General features: G+C 34.7%; 2 protein-coding genes across 8 annotated transcripts in view; both read right to left on the bottom strand.

The window, feature by feature from the left end:
- The window catches only part of LOC145291476 (uncharacterized), a 287,324-nt gene that overhangs the window by 22,322 nt on the left and 239,842 nt on the right, over positions 1 to 25,160 (bottom strand). For all 7 annotated transcript variants that reach the window (XM_080137357.1, XM_080137352.1, XM_080137354.1 and 4 more), the window contains one exon: positions 12,135 to 12,848. In XM_080137357.1, coding sequence (XP_079993483.1) covers positions 12,135 to 12,848 — 714 coding nt within the window. The remainder of the gene's footprint in view (positions 1 to 12,134; positions 12,849 to 25,160) is intronic.
- On the bottom strand, positions 23 to 2,731 carry LOC145291626 (uncharacterized). Its single transcript, XM_080137699.1, has one exon. It carries the CDS (start codon positions 1,206 to 1,208, stop codon positions 177 to 179), a length of 1,032 nt encoding a protein of 343 aa, XP_079993825.1. The 5' UTR covers positions 1,209 to 2,731; the 3' UTR covers positions 23 to 176.

Here is a 25,160-nt window from a genome sequence, read left to right as displayed (position 1 = left end):
TTTTCAGAAATTTCTCCAAAAGCTCAATCATTTTTTTTTAACTGTAAGTCTTATTTAATATTTTACTTTAATAATTTTGACCATGAAATATTAAACGCTTACATCAGAGTTTTTCTTTTGTCCATTTGATAATGTTGTAAGAATTTGAAAAGATGTGATCTAAAGGGAAGTTCATCTCATATAACAAATAGATTGAAGTGTATCTGCCCAGCGTGCAAGACAAAAATCTGTCCAAGAGCCTTCATTTTCTCATAACCTTTTAACGGAGTCTGGTACTGAAAGACAGGGTCATGCTGCAACCATTCCGTTTTGCTACCGTATTTTGTATGCACGTGAATACTGCAGCCAAGCAGAGTAGCCATGCCAAATATTTCAGCATGCGTTGCCCACGTCCCATCTCTCTTCATTTTGCGAATGTGTTTGCCAAACGCAGTGTCCACGTAAGCCTCAAATTTGTCCTTGTGTTCCTCCATAAAAGCGCAGACTTTGGAACGCAGTTTTTCATGGTATGTCTCCTCCCCTGTCAACTCCTGGCTAATACAACGGAAGAAGCAGTTTCCATCACTACCCATGGTGTAGACCGTTCCTCGCAGGCCTCCTTTCGGACCAGGACTATGGTTCACGTTAGCATTCGGCTTATAAGGTAACTGCAACAATTTACAAATATGATCTTTCCACTGGCTGTCAATATATTTGGGGATGTAATCGAGGGCTGGTGGCGGTTCATAAGTGACAAAATGGTTGATAAGGGCAGGGTAGCCATAGGGGTAGTAGGTGTACGGTTGTGGGTAACTGCAGTTATTTGGAGAGGGGCTTAGATTATTACTATGGGTAGGGGAAGGTGGAGAGGATGGTGATGGTGATGAAGAAGAATTTGTATAGGGAGGTGGAGGGTACATTGGGTACATTCCCATAGGGGAGGAGGGATGGAAATGATTGCTGAAACCATTGACATCTGCATATTGAGTGGGCGGAGATAGTGTTGGTAACGGGTAGCTACAGTTAGGGAAGCCATTGATCAAGGGTAGTGATGGGGGGCAATTACTGGTCTGTGTAGTCCATGGAGCACAGGTGGTATTTGTATGGTTAGCAGTAGAGTTGGTTGACGGAGGCAGACTTGAGACAGGCCCTGCAGGCCACTGGTAAGGAGGATAAGCATAGTATCCATTAGGACTATGCAAGTAGGGGCCTGGTGTCTGTGGATTCATCGGCAGATTTATAAACTTGCATGGGAACTCTGTCCGATAGAGACAGAAATTGTAGATCAAAAGTAGCAATTACAAAACATGTGCGCACGAAAAAAGAAACAGTAAAAAAAAAAATTATTTTTTCGGAAATCACAGCAGAATATCCAGAAAGAGAAATGAAAAGTTCTTTAGATAGAATAATTGTCCAGTTGAAGATGAAATAAATTCATGTGCACATCAAAGTTTTTCATCTGATTAATAATTTTGAGAATAGATTTCCTTGATGAGACGTAGATATACGGACCCATGTAATCCATAAGTAATCCGGTAGTGGGTTACTCGGAAAAAAATACTTCATATAAAGTATCAACGAAAAAAAAAAAAATCGTCGGTAAATGTAGATATTTAACAAAAAATATCACCAACCATTTTAAAGACAGAATTTAATGTCGTTTTGTTGATGGAAATCTTAACACTAAAATTTCTCCATTTTTTTTTAACAAATTCACAATGGTCGGTATTGCTTTCCTGTAGATTCAAGTGCTGTATGATATATTAATCGCTTTGCAGTTAGATTCACTCAACTGGCCATGCGCACAACGAAAGAGGTGAAAAGGGAAAAAAGATTTTAAGAGTTTGGTGTGTGTGTGTGAGGGGGGGGGGAATAGCGAGTGAGTGAGAGGTTTACATAAGATCTACTTAGTACATGGATTATCCTGTTGAGATTATCCTGTGTGTAACAAAGGCTGCCTATTAGTGTCGAGGGTGGGGCAGCAGTGGGAGTGTAGAGGGAGATGTAGCAATGAAAATTGGCAAATGAACTGAAGACGCATGATGACCTTTTCAGGGTGAGGTAGCTGAGCGAGTGATTATTAGAATATTGTTCACAAGCCAAATCTTATTTACAAATATATAACCGAATTGTAGTAGAATAAACAAACTGCTCCACAAAACAAATACCACCAGCCATCAACAAAACACATACTAAGTCGCCATGGTGCTACATGTTTTCGCTGAGGAGTACTTGATAGCGAATAACATAATTATGACCAACACAAACGATAGAAGAAACAAGTCAAGTTTCAAATCCACATGAATCTACTTCATGAACTTAAAAAACGCAGGAACAGAGAGCACATGACTCTTTATTCCGAGGACAATTTTCCAGAAGTGCACCACCTGCTCGCACAAAATATATATATACCCAAAACCTCTGGCCTTGATGGAGGGGAGACTGAAACTTGCTGCTATGGTTTCAATTGATCTGAAATAACAGCAAGAAGAGATTTGATTCCAAATATTTCTCATATGCTATATCCTCCCTCTTTTGGAAATAGAGTCCGATTATAAATATCCCCAGTATCAAATAATCCTTATACACTGTGAAATTTACTTTATACATGAAAACCAAAGAGGGGAGATATAACATGAGAAACATTAGGCTGGTGCAAAAATAATGCCGTTTTTTGAGAGGAAGTTGAACGTCAAAAAACGACATTACTTTTGCACCAGTCCAATATTTGAAATCAAGTCTCCCCTTGTTATTTCAGATCATTTGAAACTATTGCAGCAAGTTTTAGTCTCCCCTACATTATGGTCAGAGGTTTTCCGGAAATATCAGATATTTTGTAATTCATATGCAAAAATAGGAAAACAAATGACTATAATTGTACCATTTTGCATGAATCAAGCATCAGTTTTTGAGTGGCATAAGAGATTCAAGAAAGGTAATGAATCTGTGAGGGATAATGAGAGGTATAGGGTGAGTAAGGAAGTCAGAACACCAGAGTTGATTGGCCAAATAAAGAATTTCATGGATAAGGACCGTCATGTGTCTCTAGAGACATACAGTACACAGTTTGATGTCAGTGTGGGAACTGTACACACAATTATTCACAAGGAACTGAAGATGCGGAAAATTTGTGTAAAGTTTATTCCAAGGGTGCTCCACCCTTTTCACAGACTATTTGACCAAGATGGGCATCAAGACAGTTCCTCGCCCTCCTTATAGTCTAGACCTTGCTCCCTGTGACTTGATTATTCCCTAAGCACAAGGAAAACCTTAGAGGCTGTCATTATAAGACAATTGAGGAGATGAAAACGGTTGTGACAAGAGTCATTGGCACACTCACACAAAAGGACTTCGATGGGACCTTCTAGAAGATGTTGGAACAATACAACAAGATTAGAGGAGATTACTTTGAAGGAGACTAGTGCTTAATGTGTGTACTATCAATAGAAGTGTCCATACGAAAAAAAAGTCTAGAAACTTATTGAAGACACTTCATATATATATATATATATATATATATATATATATATATAAGTGATTTTGTCAGTCTGAGGAACAGTCTCTACCAAACTCCTCTTTTAATTTTTGATCAATAAACTTGAAACTTGATATATAGGGGATTTGAACCTATAGAACAAATTCAATTAGTTTGATTTTTAGCCCGTAAAAATAGCTGCTAAGGAGTCAAAACTGAAAAAACTTGGAAATTAGCAGGTGTATATTGACTTAAAATACTCTTCTATGCATATGCAAATATACATTTATAGGTTAAACATTATTTTTAAAACTTTTTATGTGTATATAAAAGTGGCTCAAGGGGTAACAAATAAAGCTGGAGAGCTGCATGCTTTGGTTTCAATTCTAGCTGATGACACCAAAGTCATATTTTTTAAACTTTTGAAATGACTACTATATATTAGGTACCATATAATAATCAAAACAGAATTGGCTCTATAAGAAATGTGCTATATTTCAGATGCAGATTTCGTATTTATTATTATTGAGCAAATTCTCTACTAATTATTATAATGGATCCAATATATATAGTAATGATTTTGAAAGTTATAAAAAAACAAACAAAAAAATAACGACTTTGGTGCTATCAGCTGGAATTGAAACCAAAACATTCAGCACTCCAGCTATAGTAGTTATTTAACGCTTCAGTCCTCATTAATACAGTCTGAGTTATCGCCAGATTGATAAAAAAGACAAAAAATTAAGTGACTTCAAGATAAAAATGTATATGTATGCATGCTCAGAAGTTAGATGATTTACTTCTATCAAGGTCAACTGTTTATTTTCAATTTTGACCTCTTAAACAGCTATTTTTACAGCCAAAAAACAAATCAAAAGCGTGCTTCATATCCAAATATTCTATATATCAAATTTCAACTCTGTAGACCAAATATTCAGAGACGAAGGAGTTTGGTAGAGACTTTACAGACACACACACTCACACACTAACAAAGTCACTTTATATATATATATATATATATATATATATATAATATAAAGCTGTGTGTGTGTGTCTGGTCACGAATAGGCTCCTATATGGTTGACTATTTTAAAAAACTGATTACATATAATGATAGATGATCTGAGACACAGGAATGGGTATGTTTGATCTGGCAGAATGGTGGTTCATTAAAATTGTGGGGTCTGCGTTCACGCCTGGTCCACAAAGTATGAAAATAAAAAATTTTTTAAATAAAAAAAAAAACGTTTACAAGTGTTTTTGATATAGATGTACATAAGAATACTTTGATAAGTATGTTTTAACTTAAATAGGGATGGTATAATAAAATTGTGGGGTCTGCGTTCACGCCTGGCCTCCATAGAATGGAAATCGGCACAAACTTTAATAAAGACTTTTCATATCTATCTGCGTAAGTATACTTTGATAATTATGTTTCAGTTTGAAGAAATATGGTATAATAAAATTATGGGGTGTTCGTTCGCATCTGACCTCCATAGAATGGAAATATGTCACAAAGTTTAACAAGGTTTTTTTAAATATAGATTCACAGAATATTGTGATAAGTGTTTCAGTGTGAACAGGTATGCTATAATAAATTATGGTGTTAATCTATTTTATTTTTACTTTCATCATATTTTGCTTTGGTTTTGATACCCCCAAATTCAACCCAAATTTACAACCATTCCTTTTCATAACCTATCATACTTTCATAAATCAGAGTCCATTTTCTGTAGGCTGTTTTTGTACCCAGTCAATGACGGGTACTTTTGCTAGTATATATATATATATATATATACACACACACACAGATATGTATAAAAATATTTCCGTGCACTAGAACGTTTTCATCTTAAATTCTACACAACTATGCACAATGTAGAAACTGTGCATAAATAGAATTCGGCATAATAGTGAAATGAAACCAATCATCTAATAAGAATAAATAGGTAATTAATTAACAATCATTTTTCAAAAGGAATATGCAAATTAGTTAACCTTCATGTAGTTGCTTGCATATCTATGACCGAGTATATTAAGTTTGTTTTAATAATTTTTAAATAGAAAATGTAGGCTTTTAATATCAATGTCAAAGTGAGAAAAATCAACTTCAAAGGTATATATATTTATGACCCCCCCCCCAAAAAAAAAACTTAATGTTGTGGAGCAATAAAACTACCTCACGGGAACGGAATGAACTAGTCTTAAAAATACAACTATAATGCACACATTTGATGCCACCTTGCCAAACAGCGATATAGGGCATGGATTAAGTGACTTCATATGATCTGTTCACAGATTTGCTTTGACAATTACAAGCTATTTCAGCTTTTACAGATGGTACATACCTGCCTAAGCAACAATATGTAGAAATAATTTATAGTGATTGTGCCATACTAAAAGTATGGCATAATCACGCTAACACACCAGTTCTCGCCAGATCACCAAAGTTAAGCACCATTGAGTATGGCCAGTACCAGATAGGTAACCATTTGGGAAAGCGAGGCGCTGTATGTACCGTGAGGTAAAATACCAGGTTGAGAAACTGGCATGGTCTTTCCTTCTCTCGAGGATAGATGGGACTCTCTTAGGCATCCCATCTAGTAATAATGATAAAAAATACCCTTGATAACCCTGGCGAAGCATCAAGTATTCAGCTACAGTTCAATCTCGGCTATGGCTGCGCTGGATGGGATGGAATTTATAGTGCATTTTATGTAGAGAATAAACAATATCATTGATTGATAATATTGTCTTCCACATTCTATATATAACAATAAAAACATTTAATAAAATACAACAAATAACAGGTGATGAGACAATGTTAATATTTATCCCTGATTCTGATACAATTACCAATTCTGTTCTAAATTTTCAGATTCTAATTTTATTCAAATTTCTAAATATATAGAGTTGTTTTTCTTGGAAGGGGCTAAGATTACCACAAAAGCCTATGTAAAATGATATATTTTGCAAATGTAAAAATACACTTACGGAAGATTTTACTGGCAGTTTAAAATAAGTAAATATTTATCATTTCATCATTAATATGAGTCATGGAAAAATAAGTTTTAAACAAAAAATAGTGAAATCCCATTTAGAAAATTAGAAAGAGAGGGAGTTGTTGGGTAAAGTAAATTTTGTTTTCATTCGTTCTATGAATAAATAAAAAAGAGTGGGTCATGCATGAAATGGGTAAATATTAAGTAGCAAAGTTGATTGCTATGCATTTGATAACATAAGTGTTTGTATTCAGTAGTTAAAAAATATATATTACCAAAAAAAAAAAAAAAAAGCACCAAAAAAACAAAAAAAAAAAAAAAAAAAAAATAATTAAAAAAAAAACATTAAAAAAAACATTTCTAAAAAATGTTTATTTGTAAAAGGCAGCTACATATTTTGATATTTAAAGAACACAACAAAGTGGTTGACCATAGTTTAGAGCAGAGGTTCTCAACCGGGGTTCATAGAATATTTCTGGGAGTCCACAGGCAAAATATAACAAATTCACAATTATATTTCGGTCCACAATTATATTTTGGTGGTTCATGAAGAAAACCAACCCGTAATAGTTTTTATTATTAAAAATTTAATTCCTACTATGATTTTGGTTTGACATGAAAAAAGCTGAAGTTGACATCTACATGAATTTTAATATATTTTCTAGATTTCAAAAAATTTCCATAAAATTGCCTTGAAAGCAATAAAAAATAAAAAAGTGACAGGACCTGGTTTTAAATATGCGCCTCAGGCAGTTGGCTCTTTTTCTATTATATTGTTTGCCTAATCTTCGTCCTCCCATACTAATCTCCTTAGGGAATTTATTCCAAAAATACTTTGATTTGCCAAATCTTTCTAGGAGAAAATCTATTAAAATATCAAATTGACCCAAGCAATTTACTTCAGTTTAACATTGAACTCTATCATGGAAAGGTAAAAGATATTGAAAGTTTCTGGTATAGACATTCTTTCACATGTTTAAAAAAAAAATTTCTGCATGTCAATAATGAAAAAATTTATTTCCAGTATAAAAATATAAAAAGACCGAAGAGAAAATTGGCAAATTTTTCCCGTTAAGATATAAATTTCAAATATCAATTCATATCCTGGCAATTATCCTATTATCAGCTCTGAAGAAGTTAAAAATGTCAATGGTGATCCTAATGATAATGATGAATGACTTGTATATATTTTTTTTTTTTCAATCATTCAAGTTATTTTAATTATAACATTTCTATTTACCAGTTTTACCTTTTTTGCACTGTTTCTAAATATTTGTTGAAAGAATTTATAAAATGAATAGCAATATCATTAGATATTATGAACTGCAATAATGTATTACTAGCTATATATATATATATACATATTTTTTAATTTTCTTCTTTTGAAGATTGTAATGCTGGGTATGGGGCAGCCAAACCATTTGCCAACATTGCTCTGCTTTTTATTAAAACCAACCGAGAGCTCTTTTTTGTATCTTTGTTGTTTCCTTAAGTGCAATTGTCTGGATCTCTTTTGCACTTGGTTCACCAGGAATATTAGTTAGGTAGGACTTCAGGTTCTTCTCCATAAGCCCTGTGGCACCTATAATAACTGGTATGATTCAAATCTCTCTAAGATTCCAGTTTCTTTTTATATCATACATGAGACCTTGATATTTGGTCTGTTTCTCCCTTTCAGCCCTGTTCAGACCTCCATCATTAGGGACATTCACTTCAACCAAGGTTGCCACTTTCTGACTTATCCATATAACTATGTCAGGTTTGACAGCAGTGTGTGTGTGCGCGCAAATATCCCATGGCTATTCCAAGTAAATAAAAAAGTGCTGACAGTACTTCGTGGAATATTTGTCTTATGAATTTATTCCAATACCACATAATGAAACAAAACTAATGTGCCTCATATGTATGGATATACTTTCGAATGATAGTATGAAAACTTGTAAACTAAAACTCCATCTAGAAAAGAAGCAGGAAAGTAGAATATTTTTAAAAACTTCAAATGTTGTCAATATCGACATATCTTTGCAAGAGTCTCTCATTAAATTAAAACTGATGAAATTATTCATGGAGAATTCAAAGATGAAAAGTACAATATTATGGAAGAAAAATGATGCTGCTACAAAATACCCTTTCAGGGCTCTACATTGCTAGTGAAACAGTCGCATTTCCAAACAACCGGGCAACGCCGGATTTTCAAGAGATCGGTATCGTTTTGAAGCTTGACCCTTCCGACGATAAATATCGAAAACTGGCTAAAAACATAAATTCCTTTACTCTCAACTGGGCACTTTTCTACAATTTTCGCCGATATTTTCGAAAGTCATCCCCTCTTTTCGATAGACTAACTTTAATTTGCGACTTCCGGTTTGGGCGATGGACGCAGCGGCATATTCTTTTTCCTCCTTCGCGGTATGGGTTTGAGCCTGCCTGCATACTACCACTTTTTTTTTTTTTGCTGAACATGCACCTCCAAACACCTGGCCAACGCCGGGCACCCAGGCTAGTCTAATATATAAAAGGCAAAATGTGTGTGTGTGTGTTCGTATGTCTGCCAAAACCTTTCACGATGGATCTTCACGAGATCAGTATTGTTTTGAAGCTCAGTCCTTCGGACGACAAATATCGAAAAGTTGTCCAAAAACATTAATTCCTTCACCCTCAACTCAGCCATTTTATTACAAAGAGGGGTTGCTTTTTTTGTCAAAATTTTCACAAGTCATCGTCTCCTTTCAATTAACTATGCTTAAATTCAACACTTGTTTGAGCCTGTCTGCCTATTATCACTTTTTTTTTTTAACACCTCTCTCCACTCAAACTGCCCACTGTTTTGATTTGCCCCCTTCCCCGCTACTACACCTTTTGTAAAATTCTACCCCCCCCTTACTACACCTCCACATCCGGGCAACGCTGGGTACCCCTGCTAGTTTAAAAATAAGATTTAATTATATACTATTTCTAAAGCCTCAAAATTTATATTAGTGAAAAATAGAATATTGTTTTATGACCAATAGTTATGGGAGAGGGGGGGGCACCAAGAAAAAAAGGGAAAAGGGGTCCGTGGGTAAAAAAGGTTGAAAACCATTCGTCTAGAGCAACGCAAAAGCTTCCTTTTTGATTAGAATCTACAACAAGGTATAGGAGAGAATGCCACTACTTTCACGTGATTACTCCGCTTATCCTTGATCCTTACTTTATAATGCTGAGTGCTTAGCAAGGTGGCATGAGGTCCCACGTTTTTTTTTACTTTGGTATGACTCGATCAAGAATTCAATTCTGTTTTTATGGGTCATCACTTTTGAAGATTTGGGATAAGTTGGGATCAATTAATGATAAGAATTAAAAAGATCGTAAGTTGGATGATCATCCCATTCACAAAGGGAACGGAAACAATGGGCTGGATAGGCGGAAGATTACTTAAGAGTAATTGGTTATCCTAGGGTATGACTCAGCAAATAGTTGTTCAGATTAGACTTGAAGACGACCATGCTGTAGTTGGCCAGGAAGCAGATTCATGGTATCTTGTTCCACAGTTGGTATGTTTTAGGAAAAAACTTTGGTTATGTTAAATCTGTTTCTTTTTAATTTCTGCCTCTTGTTTAGTGGAAGTATTGCCGGTGTATACTGAGGAAAGGTCCCTTCTGATTAATACTTAAATAATTCCAGTTGAATTTTAAAACTTTACATTAAATAGTCCGTACTTTGAAATGCTGCTTCTTTTTTTTTTTTTTTTCGGAATGGCTTTATTTTTATTAAGTTATAATCAAAATATATTTTTTAGTCCTTATTTTTTATTTTTTTTGTTTTAGAATGGTTTTATATGATAAAAAAATATATTTTAAAAGTTTATATAAAAAGTGTTTACTTTTAAATACTTTTTAATATCTTGTAATAAATATATATTTTTTAATTTTATATTGAAACTAGTCTGGGTGCGCAGCATTGCTCAGGTGTGTAGCAGGGTTGATTAAGCAAAAAAAAAAATGGCAGGAGTAGTAGGCAGGCTCGAACCTGTAATGCGCAAAAAAAAGGAGATGAAAAAAAAACAAACGGTCTTATCGATGCGCCGACTGCAATTGTGACGTCACGGGCGTTCGAAATAACTGTTTTTACGTGACGTCGATCCTGCAAGGTTTGTATAACTTGCAAAAATGTTGACGAAAAAAGTGACCCCTCCTTGTAAAAAGCAGCCTAGTGACGATGAAAGAATTAATCTTTTTGGCCAATTTTTTTATATTTGTCGCCCGAGATATCGATCTTTGAAATGAGACCAATTTTGTCATGTTCCGATGCATCTGTCAGAAGTTTTTGCGAGATATACAAACATACACATTTTGCCATTTATATATTAGACTAGCGGGGGTTCCCGGCGTAGCCCGTGTGTTTGGAGGTGTGTAAAAAAAGGTAAAAAATGTTTTGTTAGGTAGGTAGGCAGGCTCGAACCCGAATCTTTGAGGCACAGGTGGAAAAGAAAGTATGAAAACAACCTGACATCTTACCGCTCTGCCAGGATGGGTGAGTAACCGAAAAGCATTTAAATTTAACAATTAAAAACTTAGGTGACAGTTGTGTGAATTTAATGAGGTCAAACATCACGCCAAAGAGGGAATGAAATTCCGCACTTAACTTTGGCTGCGCGGTAGTTTTTTTGGTTTTGTTTTCCCAAGATGTTAGGGTGGGGGAACCAGCTCCCCATAAAAAAGGGAGTGTCGAAATGAATAGCAATTGTCTGATATAAGGGGGTTTCTCTGCATTGCTTTCTGGACGTTCTGGCAAGAAAGCTGGGAAACATGCCATCGCTTCAGATTAGTATCGCTTCTATACGAAAAAGCCAAACAAACACAAGAGATGAACTAGCAAGAATTTTGTAAAAGTCGATTAAAATAAATCTAGACGCGACGTACGTTCGCAAATCGTAGATATAGGGTGTATATAAAAAGTTCTAAAAAAAATAGTACCCCTCTCCCCTAGAACCCCGGCGAAAAAAAGCCTTTCTTGGATATACAAAAATGTGCTCGCTACTTTTGCCTTTTTATTTATATATATATATATTTTTTTTTTTTTTTAAATATATTTTAATAAGTACATTTTGCAAGTCAAAAAAAATACTTGAGCTGAGATCGAAACCAAAACCTAAGAAGAGTGATTCAAATATAACTATTTGGCCAGTGTAACACGTGCTTCATAAAGTGTTTTCAAACCGACTCATACTTAACATAGGAAATCTGCAATGTGAACCATTCACGCATGTGCAATCGTGAAACAGCAAATAGATAAAAATCTGACGACTCCCACATACTAATTATTCAATTTTGATCCCTTAGAAGCCCCTTTTTCAGGTGAAAACCTATTAAAAAGTTTTCCACATATCTGAATAATCTATATGCTAAATTTCAAGTCTGTAGATTAAAAATTTGTTGAGTATATAGGTTGAGAAGTGTCCTTACACACACACACACATTCTCACTTTTATAGATATATAGATAATCAAAACTTTGTTTTATACCTTATTAACAAACATTCTAAATATACGAAATTGATAATTTAATAAAAAAAGAAGAGTGATGAATCTTCATATAGTGACGTTGAAGAAATGCTTTTTTTTTTTTTTGCCTGGGTCAATCAAAGTTGAACATTGTTGAGAAAAAAAAAAAAAAAAAAAAAAAAAAGCAAATACTTACCCATGCTTCCTATACTGCTATTGCTAGAGCTTCGTTGGGGAGGAACAGGCCCGTCATTCACTATAAGGGACTGAGCTGGTCCTGAAGGAGGTCGAGCTGGAGGAGGTGGTGGTGGTCTATGGCCAGGTGGCGGTCTTTGAGGTGGTGGAGGCTTATGGGCTGGGGCTCGAGACCGAGGTAATGAACCTCCTGAAGACACAGTCCTTTCTGGAGGCTGTGGTGCTTTGTTAGCGGGCAAGGGAGGGAAGTTACGATTCAGTGACGATGATGACGATGACGATGATGACGACGACGATGTAGGAGTTGGAGGCAAAGGTCGCCCGATCATGCTGTTTGGGCGATTTTTGGGCGCCGTCGGACGACTGCCAGGTAAAGCAGGAGGCCGAGAGGGTGGGGGTGGTGGTGGGGGAGGGTGTGAACTAGGCATTCGACGAGACAAGTTCATCGGAAGGCCACCGGTTGTGTGATGCTGAGTAGAATTCAAGTTGTTGTTGTTATTGTTGTTGGTGAAATTGATATTGTTATTGATGCCAATAGGGGCCGCCGTTGGTGGGGCAGGGGGTGGCTTAGGTCGATTGGCTAAGGCAGGCTTGGCAGGCATCACTCGGTTAATCTCCACACCATTTTGGACATTTCGATTAGGGGGCGGTGTCCGTTCTCCGGGGGTAGTTGGGCCATTTTTCACTGTTCGAATTGGTTTAGGAGAAAGATTACCTGTAGGAATAAAAAAAATATACACAAACTGTTAAGAAACTATATAAAAACATGAAAAAGGTAAAGAAATAACTGACAGAATCTCCAAGACATACACATATACAATGTTCACATGATTTTACAAGTCATTTGGAACTTGCCTACTGGAGAAAACTTGAATGTCTACTAGACACTATCCTCAAGTGTCTAAGGCTTCTCTGTACAAGTCAGAACAATCTGGCACGAGGATACTTTTCCATACAAGTAAACCCTGACTGAATAAATATTCAAAATCACGTAGTATTGGCTGTTCAACTATATCTTTGCGGTATGGCTAAACCACACTGGCTTTTACAAGAAATGGTGCATCATCTTCAAGTGATGTTGCCTATAGTAACAGCACTAAGCTGGATACTCCACCAGACTAGATGTATTCTTGTCCTGGAATTCAGTAAGACTAAGTGACCACAAGAAATAACATTATTAACTGGTCAATTGTGGAGAGGAAAATTATGTTCTAAACTTTTTTTTTTTTTACATGGTGGTCACCATTAATCAAGGCCCGGAAGCCACTCAGGGATAAAGGTTATTGCAAGTACAGTACATTAGTGTGGAGATTTAATGAAGTGTCTACTTAAGGGGGCGGTTCATCAGGATTTTCTTTTTTTTTTGAATCAGTGTTTGAGAGGTAAAGTAGAAGTTTACTGGAATATTTGAATATCTATGCATCTCATACAGAAAGTAAGTGTTTACCACTAGGGAGGGGGGGGGCTGTGATTTGTGAGGACTTTGAAGTAAAATGAAACAAATTTTTTTAAATAACTATACAAGAATTTATTTGAAGCAAAAGATGAAATATTGACCCCCCCCCCCACTAAAATTGAGATGATTCTTCAATCTTAATAAAATTTTGGTTTTTCTCCTAAATTTACCCTATATGAAACAAAAATCAAAATTCTGTATGATGTATCTACCTGCGATGGAATGAGAATATATTCCAAAAATCATGTCAATTGATGAAGCAGTTTTATTTTTTAGCGATTCATGAGAATTCATAGGTATTACAACAAAAATCTTGAAGTTTTGAATTGCTGGAGTTATCTCCCTTTATATTTTATTAAATTGTTTTCAAAATGGTGGATAAGAAAGCTGCTGTTCAAGTCAATCAAAAAATCTGATTTTCTTGATCAATTTATGTGATTTTTGGAATATGATACTTTTGTTTTGTCACACGTACGTACATCATGCAGATTTTTCTTTATATTCGTTTTCTAATAGGAGGAATTCTGGACAAGAACCAAAATTTTTAGTATTAATTAACAAATGAGTATTAATATATAAATGAAAAAAAATTGATTTCTGAAGACTTTCAGTGGTATATTCCAATTTCTTGCACAAAAATACACTCATATAGCAATTTTTATTGCTTTCAGAATTTATTTTAAATAAAAAATAAACAATGGCTTCTTACATTTAGAAAGAATACCCTCCTTGAAGGGTCTCTTTGCTTAATGTTTGCAGTTTTTTTTTATATTGTGAGCGAACTTTGCGGGTTTTTTGGTCATACTTGAATATTTTGATATCTTCAGAATTTATTTGAAATAAATTATCTAATTGAAAATAGGAAGGCTCAGCAAAAAAAAAAAAAGAAAAGTTTGTAAAATTTATTTTTAAACGGATTTAAGATTTTTCCGAGATGTGTGAATTTTGGGCGGTTTATTTGAATTCGGCAGACAATCTTTTTTGGGTCTTCTCATTGACTGTTTTGGGTCACGTGATGTAAACAAAGAAAACTGGAGTTTTCTTTGTTTAATAGAATTAACAAATATAATCAAATTGGAAATATTTCTGAACTTTTGGTTTGTTTTTTTCTGATCTCCGGAGAAACGTTTCCACCCTTTTAAAAAAATGTTTCTTCGTTAAAATCTTTATAAAAATGTCGTAACAAGTCAAGATGATTGATCTCAAAATTGATTTAGTTGAGTCTTGATATCCTTTTGTAAAGAAAAAATATTTTCTACCGGGAAGTTGACCTGGGTAAAGAATTTAATATTTTGACTGTCAAAATATTAATAATAATTAAAATATTGCAATATGACAATATTTGTTTAAAAATATTTTGGAAGAGATACAAAACATTAAAAATATTTTCAGTAAACTTTGAATGGGGGTTCCCAGAGGGAACTCTTTATCTTTTAGATAGAAATCTGAAAATTTGTAGTCTGTGTGACTAAATTGTTAAAAGCGTATTATTTATTGTAAAGATAAATAATAATAATAAGAAGAAGAAGAAGAAAAGAATATAAGAGAATGAAACAAGAAGATTGTTTCAAAGTATTCTCTAAAAAGAAAGTTAACGAAAGGTTTCCTGAGCTCAAATGGTTTTTAAATCGTAATATAAATTCAAAGAAAAAAATATTAAAAGTTATATTTAGCTATTTAGGCTATGTTTTACAGCATTTTTCCCTTTCAGATTCTAAAATTTTTCCCCGAGAAAAAGGCACCCCTGAATTGTTTTTCTTAAAATTTCCTCAGTCTGGCAAGATTTCCAAAAAGAAGAAAAAAGAGCCCAAAAGAACCTTTTTCACTAGACTTTCCATCAAATTTCAAAAAAAAAAAAAAGAAAAAAGAAAAAAAAGGACTCTTTTATAAAAACTTTGTTTGCATCCTTCTTTGTAAAGTTTTTCAAATCCCCGCCAAAAATGAAGACCTTTATGCTAAAAGAAAATGTTGTCTGCTTCTAAAAAATAAAAAGGAAAGAACAAAGCAAAGAAAATACACAAACGTTCAAGGCATTGTTCCAGAATTGTTGTTTCTGTAAAAAAAAAAAAAACTCAAACTGTGAGTAGTTTCTTTTATGTTAAATATTTTTTTTTATTATCGCATATGAACTTGTATGCATTACCTTATTTTTTGTCCTTTTAAAATAAATTTCTTGTTCAATTGATGCACAAATTTATGTAATTATTCAAGAGATTTTCTTTTGAATGGACTTGTTTATTGCAGAAAGTATTTTTAAGTTTTCTCATTGCCTAATATTGTGTTTTAACAAAGATATAATAATTTAGCGGAAAAAAATAATCATAACTTCCTTAATTTTAGTTGGATTTAAAAACTTTAAAAAGATTTTTTCTTAGCTAATCAAGATCTTTCTATGTATGCCATTATTGAAATATTTTAAGCCATTTCGATTTTTTCATGTGTATTGCTAATTAAAATAGAGAGAAAGGAGGAAAGAGAGAGGAGAGTAAGCTGAGCATGTGGGGTTCCCTCCATGAGTGAAAAATTTATTTTCACCATGACTAATGTTTGTGCAAAAATTAAAAAAAAAAAATTCAAAGAGTGGTTATTGACAAAAGTGCAAACAAATGAACGGGAGTGAATTACTAGGTCCAATCTCTCCTTTTTGGGGGACCAAAAATGACTGATAATTATCAAGAAATTTATATATATATATATATATATATATATATATATATATATATATATATATATATATATATATATATATATATATATACACACATACTTCAGAATAATTTTTTATTTAACAATCAGTTGATATGGACACCTGTGATTATAAGATTTACAAAATATTACTGGCAGTAATATTCTATAAGTTATCCAATCTAAATAAGAATTGCTTGATATGCAAGATAGAGCAAATAAATTAAATTGTGATTCAATGAATTTCAAAAAACCCTTATTGAAATGAAGTGGTTGAGTTTCATATCAAAGATTTTTATTATTCTAAGCAAGACAAAGAATACTTTAGAAAATTAATCTCCTTAACCTATAGGGTTTCGATGTCTACCATCTCATCAGAGGAGAGAAAATATTAGCAAATATTTATAAAGGTATGTACCCTATTTGCTAAAGTCAGTGACACATGGAAAGTCAAAGTTATGTTGCGCAACCATAATGAAATGATTATGACTGTAGCCTGATTCTTTCTTTTGGTAACTGGGATTCAACCAACCAGTATATATGCTCTGAAGTCGGAAACACAACTTTATTGAGCTTGTTATTTGAAACAATTTGAACAATATTATAAGGGATGCCTAAATGAATATATATTTTTTACATAAACAAGTCTATATTTGAAAATGGATGCCACAAAATACACTTTAGTTGCTAAACACTACCATTCATCATCTATGTCATCTATTTCAAGTAAATATTTACTTGTAAAAATAGGATTAGCAACTAATGTCCAAGTTAAGAAATGGCATATTTAATAATATATATAACAAATACTGACCCAATGGGTTACAGGTGGTCTAGTATACTATTAAAAGTCTAATTGTGTTGTTTGTTATCTTGTTTCTCATTTTTTAACACCTCCCCATGTGGATCAAATATGCCACAATGAATATTCTGCTCTCAATAAATTAGAGGAAAAAAAGGAACTCACGATAGGATAGTAAAAAAAAAATTTTTTTTTTAATTTGCTTTTCATCTTGCAATTATCAAGAGAGAAATAGATTTACTTGAACCTCAATGATGTCATAATGGAGGAATGACAGTTGCCAAAATTCATGGTCATGAAAGTAAAAGGCAACAGTTTTGGCTGACTCTTGCTTTAACAACTACTGCTCGTTGTCCACTCATTGGTCTTTTGGCTAGGAGCAAAGTGTAGTATCTGTTCTGGTACTACACTGCACCTTTTCTGTCCTCAGTCTGTGGAGGAAAAATTCTTTCTTGACCGAGACAATTTTTATGTTTGTTCCTATTCAGAGTGCTCCCTTTTTGAGGAGCTGGATTTTCCCCACATTAAAAGTCAACCTTGTGTCTAACTCTGTCCTCGTGGAGAGGCAAGTAAAAATAGAAACTAAGATTAAAGCAAAAAAATTGGTGCTTCTTCATTATTAGCACGAAAATTGAAATATTGAATTTCAAGTACAACCAATCGTATCAAATTGTCATTATCATTGTCATGTCACACTAATGAACACATATGAAAATTAATTATTAATGAAAACAGTTTTCGAAAACAATTTGCTATAAAAAAAAAAATCAAAAAAAAAAAACAGTTCACATCATAACAAGGAAAGTGAATATTTTCTGAAAACTGAAAACCTTTAGCCAATTTAGCAAAACTCAATTGTTGCTAATTGTCTTCGAAAACTGTTTTCATTAATTTTCTATATTATCATTTTTCATAATTTTTGGATATGTTCATTACTGATACGTGACAATTAAGTAGATATCATTGGTTTAACTTGAAATTCAATATTTTGATTTTCACTCTAATAACAAGAAAGCATCACAAAGTCATATATTTAACTAGCTGTCCCTAAAGTTACGTTCAACAATTGTGCAATGCATGCATGTTACAAACCACAGAAATGTCATGGGAAAAATATTTGCTACTTGGAAAAGTAATCACCTCTTAAAAGCATGAACTTGTTGAGATCCTACAAAAGTTATGTCCAGTCCAGATAATAATCAGTTTTTATGTACATAAATAGCTGATAAATCTAGAGTAGTCTCAGTGTGATCCAATTGATATATATATATATATATATTCAGAGAAAGACGAGCAGAAGATTTCTGGTTTCTGTTGGTCTCCGAAACAAATAGGTCTTTTAGTCTTATGTTGACGGTTTGTGTACAACTGGAAAAGATGTTTGCAAATCTGTCATTTGTTAAAGAAACCATTTTGTGGCAACCAATGTTTACTCTTTGGTGTCTAAAATGAAAATGTTTAAACTCCTTTCTGCACATACATTTGGCCGAATTAATAAAAACATTCCAAGCCAATCAGATGCATTTCTGGAACTTATAAAAATTGCAGTTTTTATTCCACCTTGTATGTATGAAAAGGCCAGATTTTTCTTCAATAAACAGTTGAGCCGAAATTCATGACAAATCTAAGATCGGCATCACCTACACTTCTACTCTAATCGTTTCTTCGTTTTGACAGCTTGATATTGGAATTCCTTTCCCATTTCCCGCTTCCTTGACTGTACTAACCTGTAGAAGTTTAAACGTAATGTAAACAGACATCTTGTTCAACTCCCCACAGTTCCGTCACATAAGATCCCAAATAGTGGCCTTGTACATTCCAAATGGCAATATACCTTGTTTGAGGGTAAAAAAAAAAACCATAAAAACAATGATGGTGTGATCATACTTAGAATTTGCATCATCTATCTTGCTTAGACCATGAAACCGTTCAGAGATATACAATCTAGTAAATACTCTCTATCAGACATCTGCCATAATCTGAATGCTTCTGGTTTCCTAGGCATAGATTCATTAAAGCTCTGACATCTAAAAGCTAACTTGGTAAACACCTTAGAAAATTATTAACTGTCATATTAAAAACAAGAAGGTTGACTGGAAAGCCATCAAGGATCTCATCAGAGATGTCCCATGGGGGAAATATCTTTTCTCTTGCTGCAGAACAGAGCGCAAATGAGACCACCGAATGGTTCAAAGCGGCAATTGAAGTTCCTGTTCCGACGTGGAAGTTTTCTAGCAAACCCTTTACTTTTACTTGTGCAGCTGCCATTGCTCAAAGGCAGCATGCATACTGCAGATTTATCCGACATAAGTCCAGTACAAACAGGCAAAAGTTTATAGTAAGCTATAAGTAATTGCAAGAAAGAAATAGCGACAGCTAAGAGAGAATACACCGAAACCACCAGAAAACGCATCGAAGTGCAGAAATTAGGAACTTGTGATTTCTGGAAAGTCTACAACAGTGTAGTAAATAATGGGCAATCAACAATTCCCCCACGATCCAACAGGCTAACATGCTTGCCAGTCAGTTTGCTTCAAACTATGTTGGAGTCAGCAAGCCACTCCCTCCTTAATTTCTTTTGCAGATTGACACTACACTAGATCTGAAAATCACCCCTTCTCAGGTGCAGGATATAAAAAAAACTAGACACCTTAAAAGCATGTGGACCAGATCTCATCCAGGCTCTACTAATAAAAAAAAAATGCTTCACTGAGGTTGCTCCAGTCTGTTTTAACCTTTACAACAAATGCCTTAACAAATCTTTTTTTTTTTCTTTCATGGTGGTCACCACTTATCAAGGCCCAGAAGCCACTTGGGGATAAGTGTTATTGTGTGTACAGTAATGAATGGGATAGTATCATAGTAATCGTTAGTATTGGAGATTTACTAAAGTGTCTTACTTAAGTGGGCGGTTCATCAGGAATTTGTTTATGTTGGACTTGAAAACATCCAAGTTGTAGTCAGGTGGGAAACAGGCAAACGGAAGAGAGTTCCACAGGCGTGCACTTCTAAGAAAGAATTTCTGTTCATGGAATCTATGTTTAGGTTTAGGCACAGATAAAGAGTGGGGAAAATTATTGACAGTGGTTTCAGCTAGACGGGTGTTTATCGTGAAAGATTGGCAAGGGGGGACCAGAGATTGGAGCTCAGATGAGCACTTGACATGGAAATAACTATAAAAGAAAGACAGACTCGCAACGTCTCTTCTGTAGGAGAGAGGTTGCAGGAAAAAGAAAAAGGCATCCCCCACTAAGCTACGAAGTCTATTTTGTACTCTGTCAAGGCAGGATAGGTTGTTTTTAGCAGCTCCAGCCCAGATGTGGACGCAGTACTCCATCCTTGGACGTACTTGGCTTTTATACAGATAGAGAATTGCATCAGCAGTGAGATATCTTCTGGAGCGGTAGAAGGATCCCACCATTTTCACAGCGACCTTGGCAACAGACCTGATGTACGTGTTCCATTTCAGATCAGGAGTAAAGGTCAAACCCAGAAGCTTGTTAAAACATGGAGCCTCCACAAGACGAGAGCCATCCATTTCAGTTGATGCCAGATGGGAATCAGAGCACTGATGATGTAAAGATAGGAGCTTGGTTTTAGATGCATTAAAAGTAACCAGCCACCTGTTCCCCCACTGTACCACGCGCTCAAGATCAGAGGAGAGAGAATCAGAGAGAACTTTGTCATTTACGGCCTTTGATGTATTGCCATAGATGGTTGTGTCATCAGCATAGAATGTCAACGAATGATTTAAGTATGTGTTTTGGGAGATCATTGATGTAGATCAGAAAGAGAGTTGGGCCCAGGATGGACCCCTGAGGGACTCCAGCATTAATACTCTGGGCCTCTGATTTCTGTCCATCAACCACTACTCTTATAAGCCTATCAGAGAGAAATGATTTAATGATTGAGAAAACATTTCCAGTTATACTGTAGCTGGAAATCTTGTAAAGTAGGCCTTTATGCCATACCTTATCAAACGCCTTTCATATGTCAAGGGCAATTGCCCTAGAAAGGAGGCCTTTGTCAAGAGATTCACTAATCCTATGAGATAACTGTTAGCACATCTGCTGTAGATCTAGCAGAACGGAAACCATATTGCATGTCACTAAGAAAGTTATTTCTGCTGAGGTGGTTGACTACTTCTCTATTTAATATGGATTCCAGCAGCTTACTCATGACACACAAGAGACTTATTGGTCTGTACTGAGAGGGAGATGACTTATCACCTGAATTCTTAAATACAGGGCATACTGATGAGGTTTTGTAAGTATCGGGGCAAGTTCTGGTTGAAGTTTTTTCAACACTATAATTGGAATGCTGTCAGGGCCAGTTGCTTTACTGGAATCAAAGTTCCTAATTAGCTTGGAAAACTCACACACAGATATTTGTATGTTGTATAGCATGTTTTCTGTTATAGAAGGAAATACGGGGAGTTAATGGCCTTCGTTGCATAGGGTAGAATTAGCTGCAAAGTTCTTGGCAAATAGTTTGGCCTTGTCTGATGCTGACGAGATGACCTCAGATCCACTGAGTGGTCGGAGGATCCCACAGGAGATAAAACGGAACATGAACATAGCTCAGGGGAAGTTGTGAGAAAAAGGTCTAGAAGGCTTGCATAGTGACCGGTAGTATCGGGCACATGGGTGGGTTCGCGAACAATCTGAGTGAGGTCATAGGCAATGGCAAAATCATGACAAAATCTCCCCTCATCATCTGTCTTATTTGAGTGGGTCAGCCATTCCACATTATGGACATTGAAGTCACCGCAAATGTGAATGGTAACCAAAAGATGAGCAGACAGGGTGTGGTCAATTTTTTCAGATATACTCTTAAAGATAGTAACTCCGCTGTTGTGAGGGCAATAGAGGGCAAATATAAATGCGGTAATGTAAGCAAGTGCAACCCGGAAGCACATATAAGGTAAATTAGAGTCTTCTCTGGAGATATCCCTACCACACGGAAAGCCATCTTTAATGTAGGCATATATTCCATGCCCATGGCGATTTTGGGGGTCAGATTTAGATGTTAAGTTAGAGTATCCTTTAATTATGAACTCATCTAGGGAAGTAGTCAGCCCTATGCCAGTTTTGCTTAGAAAGAATATGTTCGGTTTCATCTCCTGTAATTGGGTTTCAACCTCTGGAAGGTTGGAACGTAGACCCCTGATGTTGGAGAAGGAGACATGGTAGTAGGGGTCTACGTTGGAGGATGGGGTTCTAGGTTTATTCGTGTTTTTCGGGTTGAGGTTTTGGGATTTGTGGAACAGGTCGACAGACTTGGTTAAAGCAGGACAGAGAGAGAAAGTAAGAGAGAAAAAGATAGGAATTTTTTTTTGTAGCACATAAGTATGACATCGAGATGCCCCACCAGAAACTACTGTATGGTCTAGAATCCATTCACCAAATGGCAATACAGTAGCCCCCAGTACTTTGCACCTGCTGATAGGACAGCCCCCTTAATGGTTAATCCAAGGTTCGGGTCCCTGACTATCAGGCGGGTAACGTCAGCCCAGATGAAACGTTTACCTCCAGCACCCTTACTAGTGATATGGCCACAAGGATAGATATAGAAACAGAAAATTTCTGACATCTCGGGCTACTGTTCACAAAGTACTACCGACCTGGAAAGCAGCTTTTTCTTCACCCTTTGTCAGAAAAATCACTCACTGGAAATGAGGACTGAGTGACAAAAAAGGAGAAGCGAGAGTTACTGGAGCTGCTGATAACACATCTACAGTGCATTATCTACTCTCCAATTAAAAAAAGAAAAAGGTAAGAGGGACTTATTAATATCTACTTAATAAGTCTGTTGCTCCATTCCCAATTTAGGACGATATTTGAAAATAGTCTCCCCTCACATATTAATGCGTGGATATTTTTGGTTTTATCTACCTCGAATTAGAATGTTCGAACTTCTAGCTTTACTTTATAATTAAAATACGATAATGGAACTCTTATTAATTTGTGAAGTCGGGTTATTTTGTATTAATTTAGATTTGAAGAACTCATTTAAAAATTGGTTAAGTTTACAGTTTTGGTTAAGTATTAAGTTTAGACTAGTTAAAGATAATGTATACTGCAGAGAAAAAGCCACGTTTTTCTGAGTTTAGATAATAGTGCAAGTTTTAATTTGGAAAATTCTCGTTTTCATGGGTGACATTTTTTTTCTTTTTCGTTTCAAATATAAGAAAACAGTATTGGTTAATAATAGCATATATTGCTTTTCTGACTGCTGGAAAACTGCTTCTGTGGTACTAGTTTACAAGAATTCTGACCCATTAAATTATCATCCAATTAGCCTCCTCTCTCTTTTTGCCAAAATATTCGAGTCCATAATTAATCAAACTCTAGTCCATCACCTTACACTTGCTAAACTTATGACCAACCAAGAATATGAATTTAGGCAAGCCTGTTCTACAGCAGATATCCTAATCTCTGAAAGTATATACCATTCACTGGACAAAGCAGGGAAAGGTAGAGCGGTAGCCCTAGATATATCTAAAGCCTTTGACAGCGTATGGCATAATAGTCTTCTCATGAAAATAAAATCATACAGTATCACTAGACGAATACTTAACATAATTAAATCCTTCTTAAATAAGCGAAGAATCCAGATTGTCCTTGATGGTCATAAATGTAAACATTATGATATAAATGTGGGTATTTCTCAGGAGTCAATGCTTAGGCCTTTATTATTCCTGATATCAATAAATGACCTCCCTGATAAAATTGTTTCTGAGATGGGTATATTTGCTGATGACACCACGCTCTATAAGACACAAGAGAAAAACAAATGAACACATATCTAAGGCAATGGCAGAAACATTAGAAGAAGACCTCTAATCTGTAGTGGAATGGGGACAAAAATGGATGGTCATACTCAATACTTAAATATGCTTCAATATGCTTAAATTTGTGCCGATTTTTGCATTACTGATCCTTATTAATACCTAGCTGTGCATCAGATACTTAGTTTGCTGCACCTTATCACAACAAAGGTTCATACAAAAATTCAGTTAGATCGGCCTAATAATTTCCCCCAAAAAGTCGAACGAACAGACAGACAAAAAGAAATATAATATAGATTAAATACGGAAACAAGATCCCCCTCCCCCATCTCTCTCTCTCCCTTGGTTAAAAAATTTGTTAACCAAAGGCAACAAAATAAAGGACAGAAAGAAAGTACTATCTTTTTTTATTGGTGAGTACTGATGAAATGATCTGTTATTAAATTAGTATCTGGCAATTTGGGTAGCAGTATTAGGACTTAGGACTGTGAGGATTAGCTCTTCCGATTCTTTCTATATTAGCAATCTGTGGTAACAGTATGGAGAGACAGAAAAATAAATCATTACTATTAGCACGTGTCCATTGTAAGGAAACAGTAGCATGCGAACTTAGAATCATTTAGATACAAGACTAAAGGAATTATGCATATTTAGGTGCTGCTGGGAGTCCGAAATGGTAGAATAAAAGACAAAAGTTTTTTTTCTCAACAGACTATTTTCTGGGATGCCACGGCACATCATTTGCATGTTTTGTTGTTAAGAAAAAAAAAGAAAAAAAAAAAAAGAAAAAAAGGGACTGTTGTTGCTTACGCAAACGTTTTTGTTGTTAGTGAAAAAAAAAAAAAATTCAGATCAAGTGTTTCTTTTTTTCGACTCAATAATTTATACGATTAAAATAGAAATTAATTACCTAAATACATTTTTCAGTCATGTAAATTATAAATATATATGGAAATTACCTTCCAAGAAGTCACCAATGATCATATATATACTTGTTTTTTTAATTCAAGAACTTTTTATAAATTATAAATATATTTTTCACAATCAAAACAAAAACTTTTGATTGGATTAAATATTAGAATCAATGAAATCGGTTGAAAATAAAAAATTTTGTTTTAACAAAACAGAATAATATTTGCCTTATATGATCAGCAGAAGTTTTAATCTACCATAAATCAGTGTTTCTTAACTTATGAGTCATTGACCCACCAGGTTGATCATTAAAATGATTTTGATGGGTTATAATCATTCCACTTGGTAAAAGTAGAATGCAGATTTTTGAGCAAATATTTTT

The sequence above is a fragment of the Euprymna scolopes genome, chromosome 12 (genome assembly GCF_053919585.1).
Source record: "Euprymna scolopes isolate OS-2025 chromosome 12, ASM5391958v1, whole genome shotgun sequence".
NCBI lineage: Eukaryota > Metazoa > Mollusca > Cephalopoda > Sepiida > Sepiolidae > Euprymna > Euprymna scolopes.
Note: the sequence above shows the minus strand (reverse complement) of the source record. Positions and strands in the feature narration are given on the sequence as shown.